At 45.9% G+C, this 15,654-nt stretch overlaps 2 protein-coding genes across 6 annotated transcripts in view; one reads left to right on the forward strand and one right to left on the reverse strand.

Moving 5' to 3' along the window:
• GLRA2 (glycine receptor alpha 2) overlaps nucleotides 1-1,850 on the forward strand; it is a 162,818-nt gene extending 160,968 nt beyond the window's left edge. For all 5 annotated transcript variants that reach the window (XM_048861062.2, XM_048861050.2, XM_048861070.2 and 2 more), the window contains one exon: nucleotides 354-1,850. In XM_048861062.2, the coding sequence (XP_048717019.1) occupies nucleotides 354-632 (279 nt within the window). In that variant the 3' untranslated portion in view covers nucleotides 633-1,850. The remainder of the gene's footprint in view (nucleotides 1-353) is intronic.
• Nucleotides 1,851-13,497: 11,647 nt separating this feature from the next.
• LOC125629942 (uncharacterized) lies at nucleotides 13,498-15,148 on the reverse strand. The gene is made up of 2 exons (XM_048835288.2): nucleotides 14,546-15,148; nucleotides 13,498-13,957 (listed from the first exon to the last, which is right to left on the reverse strand). Exons 1-2 carry the CDS (start codon nucleotides 15,129-15,131, stop codon nucleotides 13,761-13,763), a joined length of 783 nt encoding a protein of 260 aa, XP_048691245.1. The 5' UTR covers nucleotides 15,132-15,148; the 3' UTR covers nucleotides 13,498-13,760.
• Between the last annotated feature and the right edge of the window lie 506 nt (nucleotides 15,149-15,654).

Consider the following 15,654-nt stretch of genomic DNA (forward strand, 5'->3'; position numbering starts at 1 on the left):
GGTGATTTTGAATCATTCGTGGAGGGCTGACAGTAATTGTAGCTCAAACATTGTTATTTTATCAGCTTGGCAAAACGGTCATGACAATTTACCAGCTCAGGCACGGAGTCTTCATCACCTAGTTATCAGGATGATGATAAAGGGCATGATATTTACTCACCTGTCAAAAAATATTATACAGCTTGAGGTGAGTGAACCAGTGGAATTTTGTAGGGCAGGGTTATATTAACTCGAACCACAAAGCTTGTCTGCTGGTTTGTTAAGGAACTTTGCAGTGCTCCTGGATGCTACAACCTTAATTGTATTCTACACAGACAATTGATTGCCTCTTATTTCTGTCCTTTATTCTCCAGGAAGATGACGTCACCCGTGACAGTCGATTCAATTTCAGTGGTTATGGGATGGGTCACTGTCTCCAGATCAAAGACGGCACCGCAGTCAAGGCCACTCCTCCAAACCCCCCTCTGGCGCCACCAAAAGATTCAGAGTCCATCAAAAAGAAGTTTGTTGACCGTGCAAAAAGGATTGATACAATATCCCGAGCTGCATTCCCACTAGCCTTCCTCATTTTCAACATCTTTTACTGGATTACGTACAAAATTATACGGCACGAGGATATTCACAAGAAGTAGGCAACTCTCTGGGGTTGCTGGGACCTTGTAGCCAAAGCGATTTGCTTGTAAATAAACCATGAAATGTCTTTCTGTCATTTGGACTGAGGATTTTTTTTCACCCATGCTACTGAAGAGAATAAGACAAAAAAATGGAACAGAAGAAAAAGCATAGGAAAAAAGTGACTGACTACCAAAAAAAAAAGGCCGTGGGACCATGCAATACGGATCCCCTTACATACACTCAATATTGTTCTTCCAGATTCTTCATTGATCAGACATTCTTAAACAGGGCCAAATTTTTCTCAACAGTGTCACTAAGATATTGAAAAAAATAAAAACAACCGACCAACCTGAAACACCTATTATGGGACTGTAATGGCTACAGTACAGTGAGTTATAAGAGGACCAAACTTATTCAGGATAATGCTGCCTTTCTATTTGAAACAAGTCTACTGAGCTACATTCCATTAAAATGTCTGTAGTTAGCAGTTCACCACGAAGTCCTTTTGTGCGTTGTCACTGATTTCTACTAACAGGGAAAAATGATTTATACTTTAATATCCTTGTGGGTGTGCATTTTAATATTATCTTGCTTTATTAGAACTGTAATTTTGGGGTCAAACTTGTGTATTGTGCTATTTATTTGATAGCTGACACTCATAGAAACCAGTTAAACTGCCCATTTTATTTTTGTTCTAAGAGAGTGCACTTATTTCATTTCATTTCTGCTGTTTTTACATGCAGCTTGAGGTGCCAAACTGTATTTTACCTATTGTGCTACTCTGTACCACACTATTTATTAAGAACTTGTTTCCTGGCTGGTGTAGCTCAGTTTAGCATTGACTTTCTGTTTCTTTCTATTACTGCTCTCATTGTAGCTGCAACTGATAGCTCTGTAGGTAAACACAACTTGTTTACAGACCTCTAATTTATATCTTTACTCAAAGTGGCGATCATTTTAAATATCATTGACTAACCTAAGAATTTTAAAACTGTACTGTGATTTTCATAACCTGTTACCTTTTGGTGCCAGAGCTACATGGTTCAGATCCTTGCTACATGTTTTAAAGTAGGAAAAAAATAAAAAATTGAAATAAAAAAGGTATTTTTGCTTACACAGAAAAAGAAACTGTAAGATAAAACATAACAAGATCATTTAAAATTTTACACTTGCCGTAAAAGCATTTATTAAAAACGTTATTTGTTCAATTTCAATAAAGCTAAGTGTGCTACTAATTTTTCTTTTCTTTTCAAGCTCCTTTTTCATTCGGGGTAGTGCTATTTGCAATAAAGGCCAGCTTCTCAGTCACGCCAGCAGCGGAAAAGGGACTTAAAGCAGCAGCTGGGGGAACTCGAGGAAGGCCTACTTTAGTCCTCCTGAGCTTCCTGCTCCCACCACAGCAGAGGAGGCACTCCAGGGCAGGCGAGGGGGTGAGGATGGATCTTAACACACTTTCAGCAATCCTGTTTGACTGAGCAGAGCCTTGAGAGCTTTTATCCATCAGCACAAGTTATATCAGCCCTGTAGTGCCTTTGGGGAGAAGAGTGCCACCCAAGGCAGACCTCTGTATTGCAGGGTACAATGGGAGGAAAAGGAGACCCTTCCCCCTGATAACCTGTAGCCTTAGGGGAAGGTACAGTGAACTACAAACCAAAAGCCTCTTGGCTCTAATCTTCTCCAAACTGGTCTTAATATTTCTGTGCACTTCACAAGCTTCATCAACTAAGGCCTCACATACCCCTATTTTAGGGACTATCACTTGCCCACTTAACAGCTAAGATAACGGAGAGGTTGGATGTGGTTAGTGCAGTCAGACTGAGAATAGAAGCCAGCTCACTCACAGGACACAGCCAAGTCTCATCCATCCAGTTTGCCACACTGCCTGTCAGAGGAAATAGCCCAGATTATGTACTTGTGTAGCCAACAGTCACAATAAGGACCTTTGTCCCTCTCTAGTGGCTAGACTACATATAGAGGTTAGTGAGTCTGATTAGCCTGGGGGCTGTAGAAGCATTAATTTTTAAGTCAGATAGTAGCAGCTCATGCTCAGAGATTACAGGTTCGTTTTCTACAACCAACCCAAACAAGGATGTTGTTACACTTAGCTACTCTCTGTCTAACCACTAAACCATGTCTGTGTTCCCAGAGCCAGGAAGAGAACCCAGGAATCATGATTACCAACATTCTAATTCACAAATAGTTCTGTAACTCAGTGATAAACTGTATTGTCCGCCGCCACACACACACAAACACACACTCTGGACTTGCCCACCAGATACTCCTATGGTTGAAGTGGAAGAGGTCTCTAAAGGTTTAAATGTATCTAAAGGTTGTGGCTTCAAACATGACTGATGAATCATGGGGATAAAATATGTAAATGGACAGGAGGATGCTGGAATAATTGTCAAAATTACTTTTTAATTGCACAATTATATTTTGAGGTGAATGAGGATATTGTGTTTATTTCTTATATTTGTAGTGTTAATATTCCAGGAAATGGGAGTTAATGTCCTTTTAAGCACTAAGTGGCGGACACATTACAGGGATAGTTTAAGAACACTGAAGGTGAACCCCTGGCCCCACTGAATGTGAGTTTTACCATTTACTTGAATGGGGTCAGGATTTCACCCTGACAGCAGTGGACAGAAGATGTTGCCTGTCTGTGCAGAGAGTGGAAGATCCTGCCTATGCAAAAAGGTCAGAACTTTAACAAACTCATCTTTCCAGAAAATGCACTTCAGTCTCAAAGGTGTGACAGTGTTGAGGAGCATGGAAGTCTCAAAACATTAGAAATGAGCTTCAGAGCCTGTTGGTGACCAGTATGCATCCAGTCCAGTTTAGCAGAGATTAAAAATTACTCCCATCAAGTGGATGTTTGGTAGTCCCTATCTGAGATGAGTTTGGTGGGTCTCAGGTCCAGCTGCCGCAGCACAAACTCACCAGCACACTTTGCACTAACTGGCTGTTAGTGGCTAAACAACTTCTTAGCAGATGTTCCCAAGATTGGGAGAACTCTGAGTGGGAAGCTTGCTTTGCTGTTGCCCTGCAGATAAACCCAGGGCTTCATTCATTACAGCAATACAAGCTCTAAATCTCTACAATTTTTTTAAAGATAAAGTTTATGGCTATAAGGAAATTAATTGCAGACACACAAATTAGCTCATTAAGTAATTTACATATCTGTCACATGGAGCAGCACAAAATGTGTCAGTTATGCTAGAAGTTGGGAGGGAAAGACAGCAGCCTGTTTTGTGTACTCCTGACCTCTCCCACACCAAGGAAAATAAAAACCTACGCTTTTACTTAAAAAGTTCCTGGTAACATAGAGTTGCCAGCAGCAAGACAAAAGATGAACCAGAAAAAATGGACCATACCGATTAAAAAAAAAAAAAAACGTGTCAGAGGACTTACCAAACAAAGAAACAATGGTGGCTCAGCATCAGGAACTCTCTCACAGGAAATTGTGGTGCTCAGAAAAATGACGTCTACAGTTAGCCCTGAGTTCTGGGGATATTAAAACCCTCTCAAAGGCTGCTTCTCAAATGAATGCTCATGTGGGTTTATCTGGGGGAACAAAACTAAAAAAATTACACAACCACGGGGCAGATGAATTAAATGCTGAAGCAGCTTCTTTTAAAGGCACGTATGGAGAAAATGGAAGAGAAACGAGTATTTTGAGAATAGATCTCAAAGGAATAACCTTCACATACTAGGACTGGCAGAAGGGGCGGGGGGGGGAGAGTCAATGTCCTTGCTACAAAAACTGCTACCTGCCTTGTTAAAGTTGCAGGGGCACTTTCCTCCAATTGAAATAGAGAATATCAAATTCAGATAAGGAAGTCAAGAAAAACCAAGCCCCATGATATTTAAGCTACTCACATTTAATGACAAAATTATGATAATGAATGCAGACTTCCCAACAGAGCTTAAAAAAAGGGAGTGGCATTCCACTGTCTGAAGAAAAGCCTCAAAGGAGCTGATATTACATAAGTAAGGCTGCAAGTCTGTCACAGAAGTCATGGATTCTGTGAATATCCGGGACCTCCGTGACTTCTGCAGCAGCTGGTGTGGCTGACCCGGGGGCTACTCGAGCAGCCCCTGGGCCAGCCGCACTGGCTGCTGCTGGGGCAGTCTCGGGCCACCGTGTGAGCCCTCCAGTCCCAGAAGCAGTGGGGCTTCAGCTGATGTGCCCCACCCTAAGCAGCAGCGGGGGTCTTGGGCCTCCCCCAGCCCCAGAGCATCCACGGTGCCCCCGGGCCGCCCTCTGCCCCAGATCACCAGTGGCACCCCAGGGCCACCACAGAGCACCCAAGATTTAGTCAGGGGAATATAGTACAAGTCATGGGCCATGAAATTTTGTTTACTGCTCATGACTTTTACTAAAAATATCCGTGACTAAAACGTAGCCTTCTACATAAAGTCTTAGGTATTTTGCTATTTCACACCACTGTATTTGGGTGACTCTGCTAAGTGCTTGAGGTGACCAGAAGAGCTTTAGCAAGTGCTTCACTAACAGAGACCAGGTGCTACCAAGAACAAGAGTATCGCTATTCAATTTAAATGTTCTTAATTGATTTGTAAAACAGACATTTTTTCTCCTCAAAAAGCTATTCAGCTATTTCGATCTTATAGAAAAAGAAGGGGGTCTTTTAAAAGACTACATTAACTGGAAGAAAGTGGAAAAATGCACAAATAGTAATAAATTCAAGTTTTCTTCCCCCTCCAACCCCCTTTTCTTTTTCTTTCTTCCATTTTGTTCATTCTGTAAGACAACCTCTGAGGATATTGAGTTATACTGTACAAATAACAGGTTTCAGAGTAACAGCCGTGTTAGTCTGTATTCGCAAAAAGAAAAGGAGTACTTGTGGCACCTTAGAGACTAACCAATTTATTTGAGCATGAGCTTTCATGAGCTACAGCTTCATCGGATGCATACCGTGGAAACTGCAGCAGACATTATATACACACAGAGATCATGAAACAATACCTCCTCCCACCCCACTGTCCTGCTGGTAATAGCTTATCTAAAAGGATCATCAAGTTGGGCCATTTCCAGCACAAATCCAGGTTTTCTCACCCTCCACCCCCCCACACACAAACTCACTCTCCTGCTGGTAATAGCCCATCCAAAGTGACAACTCTCTTCACAATGTGCATGATAATCAAGGTGGGCCATTTCCTGCACAAATCCAGGTTCTCTCACCCCCTCACCCCCCTCCAAAAACCACACACACAAACTCACTATCCTGCTGGTAATAGCTCATCCAAAGTGACCACTTTCCCTACAATGTGCATGATAATCAAGGTGGGCCATGTCCAGCACAAATCCAGGCTTTCTCACCCCCCCCTTTTTTTCCCGGGGACACACACACACACACACAAACTCACTCTCCTGCTGGCAATAGCTCATCCAAACTGACCACTCTCCAAGTTTAAATCCAAGTTTAACCAGAACGTCTGGGGGGAGGGGGGGTAGGAAAAAACAAGGGGAAATAGGCTACCTTGCATAATGACTTAGCCACTCCCAGTCTCTATTTAAGCCTAAATTAATAGTATCCAATTTGCAAATGAATTCCAATTCAGCAGTTTCTCGCTGGAGTTTGGATTTGAAGTTCTTTTGTTTTAAGATAGCGACCTTCATGTCTGTGATTGCGTGACCAGAGAGATTGAAGTGTTCTCCGACTGGTTTATGAATGTTATAATTCTTGACATCTGATTTGTGTCCATTTATTCTTTTACGTAGAGACTGTCCAGTTTGACCAATGTAAATGGCAGAGGGGCATTGCTGGCACATGATGGCATATATCACATTGGTGGATGTGCAGGTGAACGAGCCTCTGATAGTGTGGCTGATGTTATTAGGCCCTGTGATGGTGTCTCCTGAATAGATATGTGGGCACAGTTGGCATCGGGCTTTGTTGCAAGGATAAGTTCCTGGGTTAGTGGTTCTGTTGTGTGGTATGTGGTTGTTGGTGAGTATTTGCTTCAGGTTACGGGGCTGTCTGTAGGCAAGGACTGGCCTGTCTCCCAAGATTTGTGAGAGTGTTGGGTCATCCTTTAGGATAGGTTGTAGATCCTTAATAATGCGTTGGAGGGGTTTTAGTTGGGGGCTGAAGGTGACGGCTAGTGGCGTTCTGTTATTTTCTTTGTTAGGCCTGTCCTGTAGTAGGTAACTTCTGGGAACTCTTCTGGCTCTATCAATCTGTTTCTTCACTTCCGCAGGTGGATATTGTAGTTGTAAGAAAGCTTGACAGAGATCTTGTAGGTGTTTGTCTCTGTCTGAGGGGTTGGAGCAAATGCGGTTGTATCGCAGAGCTTGGCTGTAGACGATGGATCGTGTGGTGTGGTCAGGGTGAAAGCTGGAGGCATGTAGGTAGGAATAGCGGTCAGTAGGTTTCCGGTATAGGGTGGTGTTTATGTGACCATTGTTTATTAGCACTGTAGTGTCCAGGAAGTGGATCTCTTGTGTGGACTGGTCCAGGCTGAGGTTGATGGTGGGATGGAAGTTGTTGAAATCATGGTGGAATTCCTCAAGGGCTTCTTTTCCATGGGTCCAGATGATGAAGATGTCATCAATATAGCGCAAGTAGAGTAGGGGCTTTAGGGGACGAGAGCTGAGGAAGCGTTGTTCTAAATCAGCCATAAAAATGTTGGCATACTGTGGGGCCATGCGGGTACCCAGAGCAGTGCCGCTGATCTGAAGGTATACATTGTCCCCAAATGTAAAATAGTTATGGGTAAGGACAAAGTCACACAGTTCAGCCACCAGGTTAGCCGTGACATTATCGGGGATAGTGTTCTTGACGGCTTGTAGTCCATCTTTGTGTGGAATGTTGGTGTAGAGGGCTTCTACATCCATAGTGGCCAGGATGGTGTTATCAGGAAGATCACCAATGGATTGAAGTTTCCTCAGGAAGTCAGTGGTGTCTCGAAGGTAGCTGGGAGTGCTGGTAGCGTAGGGCCTGAGGAGGGATTTACATAGCCAAACAATCCTGCTGTCAGGGTGCCAATGCCTGAGATGATGGGGCGCCCAGGATTTCCAGGTTTATGGATCTTGGGTAGTAGATAGAATATCCCAGGTCGGGGTTCCAGGGGTGTGTCTGTGCGGATTTGATCTTGTGCTTTTTCAGGAAGTTTCTTGAGCAAATGCTGTAGTTGCTTTTGGTAACTCTCAGTGGGATCATAGGGTAATGGCTTGTAGAAAGTGGTGTTGGAGAGCTGCTGAGCAGCCTCTTGTTCATATTCCGACCTATTCATGATGACAACAGCACCTCCTTTGTCAGCCTTTTTGATTATGATGTCAGAGTTGTTTCTGAGGCTGTGGATGGCATTGCGTTCTGCATGGCTGAGGTTATGGGGCAAGTGATGCTGCTTTTCCACAATTTCAGCCCGTGCACGTCAGCGGAAGCACTCTATGTAGAAGTCCAGTCTGCTGTTTCGACCTTCAGGAGGAGTCCACCTAGAATCCTTCTTTTTGTAGTGTTGGTAGGGAGGCCTATGTGGATTAGTATGTTGTTCAGAGGTATTTTGGAAATATTCCTTGAGTCGGAGACGTCGAAAATAGGATTCTAGGTCACCACAGAACTGTATCATGTTCGTGGGGGTGGAGGGGCAGAAGGAGAGGCCCCAAGATAGGACAGCTGCTTCTGCTGGGCTGAGAGTATAGTTGGATAGGTTAACAATATTGCTAGGTGGGTTGAGGGAACTTATCCTTGCAACAAAGCCCGTTGCCAACTGTGCCCACATATCTATTCAGGGGACACCATCACAGGGCCTAATAACATCAGCCACACTATCAGAGGCTCGTTCACCTGCACATCCACCAATGTGATATATGCCATCATGTGCCAGCAATGCCCCTCTGCCATTTACATTGGTCAAACTGGACAGTCTCTACGTAAAAGAATAAATGGACACAAATCAGATGTCAAGAATTATAACATTCATAAACCAGTCGGAGAACACTTCAATCTCTCTGGTCACGCAATCACAGACATGAAGGTCGCTATCTTAAAACAAAAGAACTTCAAATCCAGACTCCAGTGAGAAACTGCTGAATTGGAATTCATTTGCAAATTGGATACTATTAATTTAGGCTTAAATAGAGACTGGGAGTGGCTAAGTCATTATGCAAGGTAGCCTATTTCCCCTTGTTTTTTCCTACCCCTCCTCCCCCCAGACGTTCTGGTTAAACTTGGATTTAAACTTGGAGAGTGGTCAGTTTGGATGAGCTATTGCCAGCAGGAGAGTGAGTTTGTGTGTGTGTGTGTGTCCTCAGGAAAAAAGGGGGGGGGTGAGAAAGCCTGGATTTGTGCTGTACATGGCCCACCTTGATTACCATGCACATTGTAGGGAGAGTGGTCATTTTGGATGAGCTATTACCAGCAGGAGAGTGAGTTTGTGTGTGTATGGGGGTGGGGGGGGGTGAGAAAACCTGGATTTGTGCTGGAAATGGCCCACCTTGATTATCATGCACATTGTAGGGAAAGTGGTCACTTTGGATGAGCTATTACCAGCAGGATAGTGAGTTTGTGTGTGTGGTTTTTGGAGGGGGGTGAGAGAACCTGGATTTGTGCAGGAAATGGCCCACCTTGATTATCATGCACATTGTGAAGAGAGTTGTCACTTTGGATGGGCTATTCCCAGCAGGAGAGTGAGTTTGTGTGGGGGGAGGTGGAGGGTGAGAAAACCTGGATTTGTGCTGGAAATGGCCCAACTTGATGATCCTTTTAGATAAGCTATTACCAGCAGGACAGTGGGGTGGGAGGAGGTATTGTTTCATGATCTCTGTATGTATATAATGTCTGCTGCAGTTTCCACAGTATGCATCCGATGAAGTGAGCTGTAGCTCACGAAAGCTCATGCTCAAATAAATTGGTTAGCCTCTAAGGTGCCACAAGTACTCCTTTTCATTGTACAAATAGCGGGTCAGACGGAGGAGCCTGGAGTCTCAGTCATGAGTTAGGGGCATAGTTGTGCTGTCCTAGGAGAAGCTCCAAAAGGGAACTATGCCTCAGAGAGTCATTATTCCTCCTCTGCCGCAGAGGCGGGAAGTAAGTCTCTGCAGTGCAGCTCATCCCATTCCCTGCCTACCCCACCCTCTCCTCAATGAGAGATGCTTAATTCAGCAAGAAGGTAATGACTGGACAATAATACAACATTCACTTACTACATACAGGCCATGTTCTGGGTTTGTACAGGACTAATACAATGGGGTCCTGGTACGTGTCAGGTACTATAGTCATATTAATAATACATTTATCTTCCCTTGATCTTTGTGCAAAACTACTGTTGGCATCAATGGGAAATGCAGTGTGGATTAAGGCTGGTATGTCAGGCTACATTTATATGTTGTCTTATGGACCATCATTAAAAATGGAATTTGACTCCACAAAATGAGTTTGATTCTGCAGGCTTAGTAATAACATATTACTTAGCACATATAAGGCTAGATAGGTAATGCTGGAACCAGCAACATCATCAACCCAGTTCTTGAAGTTCCACAAATCTTTTTTTGCTATTAACAGATAGTCTAAGCAGTGTTGGTTTGAACTCCTTATGAATACATTTGATTTCAGTTCACTCTCTGAGAATCAGGTGCATCAAATAGATAGGTTTATAATACTCGGGGAGATTGAAAAAAACCACACAGGACCCAAACACAGGAATAACACCTGGTGCAGATGACTTTCTAGCTGACATTTTTTTAAACATTGTGGGCACAGCTGGTACAAATCAGACAATGGATTCGTGGAAATTTCTCAGAAAAGAATCCTGTCTTGTGGCATAAGAAAGGCATTTTTATTTCACTCATTTAAAGCAAAAAGATAAGGACAAGCCTAACTATGGCAATTACTGATCCATCTCCTTCCTGCAAATGGCATGTAAGGTTGTCCAGGAAATCAGCAATGTGACTTAGGGTATGTCTACACTACGGAATAAGGTCGAATTTATAGAAGTCGTTTTTTTAGAAATCGGTTTTATATATTCGAGTGTGTGTCCCCACAGAAAATGCTCTAAGTGCATTAAGTGCATTAACTCGGCGGAGCGCTTCCACAGTACCGAGGCTAGAGTCGACTTCCGGAGTGTTGCACTGTGTGTAGCTATCCCACAGTTCCCGCAGTCTCCGCTGCCCATTGGAATTCTGGGTTGAGATCCCAATGCCTGATGGGGCTAAAACAGTGTCGCGGGTGGTTCTGGGTACATATCGTCAGGCCCCCGTTCCCTCCCTCTCTCCATGAAAGCAAGGGCAGACAATCGTTTCGCACCTTTTTTCCTGAGTTACCTGTGCAGACGCCATACCACGGCAAGCATGGAGCCCGCTCACCCTATGTCTCCTGGGTGCTGACAGACGCGGTACGGCTTTGCTACACAGTAGCAGCAACCCCTTGCCTTGTGGCAGCAGACGGTGCAGTATGACTGGTAGTCGTCCTCGTCATGTCCGAGGTGCTCCTGGCCACGTCGGCTGGGAGCGCCTGGGCAGACATGGGTGCAGGGACTAATTTTGGAGTGACTTGACCAGGTCATTCTCTTTAGTCCTGCAGTCAGTCCTATTGAACCGTCTTATGGTGAGCAGGCAGGCGATACGGATTGCTAGCAGTCGTACTGTACCATCTTCTGCCAGGCAGGCAAGAGATGAGGATTGCTAGCAGTCGTATTGTACCATCTTCTGCCAGGCAGGCAAGAGATGAGGATGGCTAGCAGTCGTATTGTACCATCTTCTGCCAGGCAGGCAAGAGATGAGGATGGCTAGCAGTCGTACTGTACCATCTTCTGCCGAGCAGCCATGAGATGTGGATGGCATGCAGTCCTTCTGCACCGTCTGCTGCCAGCCAAAGATGTAAAAGATAGATGGAGTGGGTCAAAACAAGAAATAGACCAGATTTGTTTTGTACTCATTTGCTTCCCCCCCCTCCCCTGTCTAGGGGACTCATTCCTCTAGGTCACACTACAGTCACTCACAGAGAAGGTGCAGCGAGGTAAATCTAGCCATGTATCAATCAGAGGCCAGGCTAACCTCCTTGTTCCAATAAGAACGATAACTTAGGTGCACCATTTCTTATTGGAACCCTCCGTGAAGTCCTGCCTGAAATACTCCTTGATGTAAAGACACCCCCTTTGTTGATTTTAGCTCCCTGAAGCCAACCCTGTAAGCCGTATCGTCAGTCGCCCCTCCCTCCGTCAGAGCAACGGCAGACAATCGTTCCGCGCCTTTTTTCTGTCCGGACACCATACCAAGGCAAGCATGGAGGCCGCTCAGCTCACTTTGGCAATTAGGAGCACATTAAACACCACACGCATTATCCAGCAGTATATGCAGCACCGGAACCTGGCAAAGCGATACCGGGCGAGGAGGCGACGTCAGCGCGGTCACGTGAGTGATCAGGACATGGACACAGATTTCTCTGAAAGCATGGGCCCTGCCAATGCATGCATCATGGTGCTAATGGGGCAGGTTCATGCTGTGGAACGCCAATTCTGGGATCGGGAAACAAGCACAGACTGGTGGGACCGCATAGTGTTGCAGGTCTGGGACGATTCCCAGTGGCTGCGAAACTTTCGCATGCGTAAGGGCACTTTCATGGAACTTTGTGACTTGCTTTCCCCTGCCCTGAGGCGCATGAATACCAAGATGAGAGCAGCCCTCACAGTTGAGAAGCGAGTGGCGATAGCCCTGTGGAAGCTTGCAACGCCAGACAGCTACCGGTCAGTTGGGAATCAATTTGGAGTGGGCAAATCTACTGTGGGGGCTGCTGTGATGCAAGTAGCCCATGCAATCAAAGATCTGCTGATATCAAGGGTAGTGACCCTGGGAAATGTGCAGGTCATAGTGGATGGCTTTGCTGCAATGGGATTCCCTAACTGTGGTGGGGCCATAGACGGAACCCATATCCCTATCTTGGCACCGGAGCACCAAGCCGCCGAGTACATAAACCGCAAGGGGTACTTTTCGATAGTGCTGCAAGCTCTGGTGGATCACAAGGGATGTTTCACCAACATCAACGTGGGATGGCCGGGAAAGGTGCATGACGCTCGCATCTTCAGGAACTCTGGTCTGTTTCAAAAGCTGCAGGAAGGGACTTTATATTCCCAGACTTTATATTCCCAGACCAGAAAATAACTGTTGGGGATGTTGAAATGCCTATATGTATCCTTGGGGACCCAGCCTACCCCTTAATGCCATGGCTCATGAAGCTGTACACAGGCAGCCTGGACAGTAGTCAGGAGCTGTTCAACTACAGGCTGAGCAAGTGCAGAATGGTGGTAGAATATGCATTTGGACGTTTAAAGGCACGCTGGCGCAGTTTACTGACCCGCTTAGACCTCAGCGAAACCAATATTCCCACTGTTATTACTGCTTGCTGTGTGCTCCACAATATCTGTGAGAGTAAGGGGGAGACGTTTATGGCGGGGTGGGAGGTTGAGGCAAATCGCCTGGCTGCTGGTTACGCGCAGCCAGACACCAGGGCGGTTAGAAGAGCACAGGAGGGCGCGGTACGCATCAGAGAAGCTTTGAAAACCAGTCTCATGACTGGCCAGGCTACGGTGTGAAAGTTCTGTTTGTTTCTCCTTGATGAAACCCCCCGCCCCTTGGTTCACTCTACTTCCCTGTAAGCTAACCACCCTCCCCTCCTCCCTTCAATCACCGCTTGCAGAGGCAATAAAGTCATTGTTGCTTCACATTCATGCATTCTTTATTCATTCATCACACAAATAGGGGGATGACTACCAAGGTAGCCCAGGAGGGGTGGTGGAGGAGAGAAGGAAAATGCCACACAGCACTTTAAAAGTTTACAACTTTAAAATTTATTGAATGCCAGCCTTCTTTTTGGGGGGCAATCCTCTGTGGCGGAGTGGCCGGTTGGCCGGTGCCCCCCCCACCGCGTTCTTGGGCATCTGGGTGTGGAGGCTATGGAACTTGGGGAGGAGGGCGGTTGGTTACACAGGGGCTGTAGTGGCAGTCTGTGCTCCAGCTGCCTTTGCTGCAGCTCAACCATACCCTGGAGCATACTGGTTTGGTCCTCCAGCAGCCTCAGCATTGAATCCTGCCTCCTCTCATCACGCTGCCGCCACATTTGAGCTTCAGCCCTGTCTTCAGCCTGCCACTTACTCTCTTCAGCCTGCCACTTACTCTCTTCAGCCCGTCACCTCTCCTCCCGGTCATTTTGTGCTTTCCTGCACTCTGACATTATTTGCCTCCACGCATTCGTCTGTGCTCTGTCAGTGTGGGAGGACAGCATGAGCTCGGAGAACATTTCATCGCGAGTGCGTTTTTTTTTCTTTCTAAGCTTCATTAGCCTCTGGGAAGGAGAAGATCCTGTGATCATTGAAACACATGCAGCTGGTGGAGAAAAAAAAAGGGACAGCGGTATTTAAAAAGACACATTTTATAAAACAGTGGCTACACTCTTTCAGGGTAATCCTTGCTGTTAACATTACATACATAGCACATGTGCTTTTGTTACAAGGTCGCATTTTGCCTCCCCCCACCGCGTGGCTACCCCCTCAACCTTCCCCCCTCCCTGTGGCTAACAGCGGGGAACATTTCTGTTTAGCCACAGGCAAACAGCCCAGCAGGAATGGGCTCCTCTGAGTGTCCCCTGAAGAAAAACACTCTATTTCAACCAGGTGACCATGAATTATATCTCACTCTCCTGAGGATAACACAGAGAGATAAAGAACGGATGTTGTTTGAATGCCAGCAAACAGACACTGCAATGCTTTGTTCTACAATGATTCCCGAGTACGTGTTACTGGCCTGGAGTGGTAAAGTGTCCTACCATGAAGGACGCAATAAGGCTGCCCTCCCCAGAAACCTTTTGCAAAGGCTTTAGGACTACATCTAGGAGAACCGCAAATGCCAGGGCAAAGTAATCCTTTCACATGCTTGCTTTTAAACCATGTATAGTATTTTAAAAGGTACACTCACCAGAGGTCCCTTCTCCGCCTGCTGGGTCCAGGAGGCAGCCTTGGGTGGGTTCGGGGGGTACTGGCTCCAGGTCCAGGGTGAGAAACAGTTCCTGGCTGTCGGGAAAACCGGTTTCTCCGCTTGCTTGCTGTGAGCTATCTACAACCTCATCATCATCATCATCATCTTCTTCGTCCCCAAAACCTGCTTCCGTATTGCCTCCATCTCCATTGAAGGAGTCAAACAACACGGCTGGGGTAGTGGTGGCTGAACCCCCTAAAATGGCATGCAGCTCATCATAGAAGTGGCATGTTTGGGGCTCTGACCCGGAGCGGCCGTTCGCCTCTCTGGTTTTCTGGTAGGCTTGCCTCAGCTCCTTCAGTTTCACGCGGCACTGCTTCGGGTCCCTGTTATGGCCTCTGTCCTTCATGCCCTGGGAGATTTTGACAAAGGTTTTGGCATTTCGAAAACTGGAACGGAGTTCTGATAGCACGGATTCCTCTCCCCAAACAGCGATCAGATCCCGTACCTCCCGTTTGGTCCATGCTGGAGCTCTTTTGCGATTCTGGGACTCCATCATGGTCACCTGTGCTGATGAGCTCTGCATGGTCACCTGCAGCTTGCCACGCTGACCAAACAGGAAATGAAATTCAAAAGTTCGCGGTTCTTTTCCTGTCTACCTGGCCAGTGCATCTGAGTTGAGAGTGCTGTCCAGAGCGGTCACAATGGAGCACTCTGGGATAGCTCCCGGAGGCCAATACCATTGAATTGTGTCCACAGTACCCCAAATTCGAGCCGGCAAGGTTGATTTAAGCGCTAATCCACTTGTCGGGGTGGAGTAAGGAAATCGATTTTAAGAGCCCTTTAAGTCGAAATAAAGGGCTTCATTGTGTAGACGGGTGCAGGTTTACATCGATTTAACGCTGCTAAATTCGACCTAAAGTCCTAGTGTAGACCAGGGCTTAGAGAAATTATTCCTATCCTAATACAGAAGCACCAAGCAGGGTTTGTAAAAGGAAGGCTTGAGGCAGATAACACCCGCAAAAATATTTCACTTAATGTTTCAGGCACAAACTGTCAAGAAATCCATCTGCAGGCTTATCTTCTTCATGCTGACAAGGCCTTTGAGC

The sequence above is a fragment of the Caretta caretta genome, chromosome 1 (assembly GCF_965140235.1).
Source record: "Caretta caretta isolate rCarCar2 chromosome 1, rCarCar1.hap1, whole genome shotgun sequence".
Lineage (NCBI taxonomy): Eukaryota > Metazoa > Chordata > Testudines > Cheloniidae > Caretta > Caretta caretta.

What these genes read in the sequence shown, in the direction of transcription:
- LOC125629942 (XM_048835288.2), bottom strand. Translation starts at nt 15,131, where the DNA reads ATGCAGAGCTCATCAGCACAGGTGACCATGATGGAGTCCCAGAATCGC. An exon ending in AGGCGGAGAAGGGACCTCTG is followed by an intron (nt 13,958 to 14,545) that starts GTGAGTGTACCT and finishes TTTCTCCACCAG; the next exon opens with CTGCATGTGTTTCAATGATC.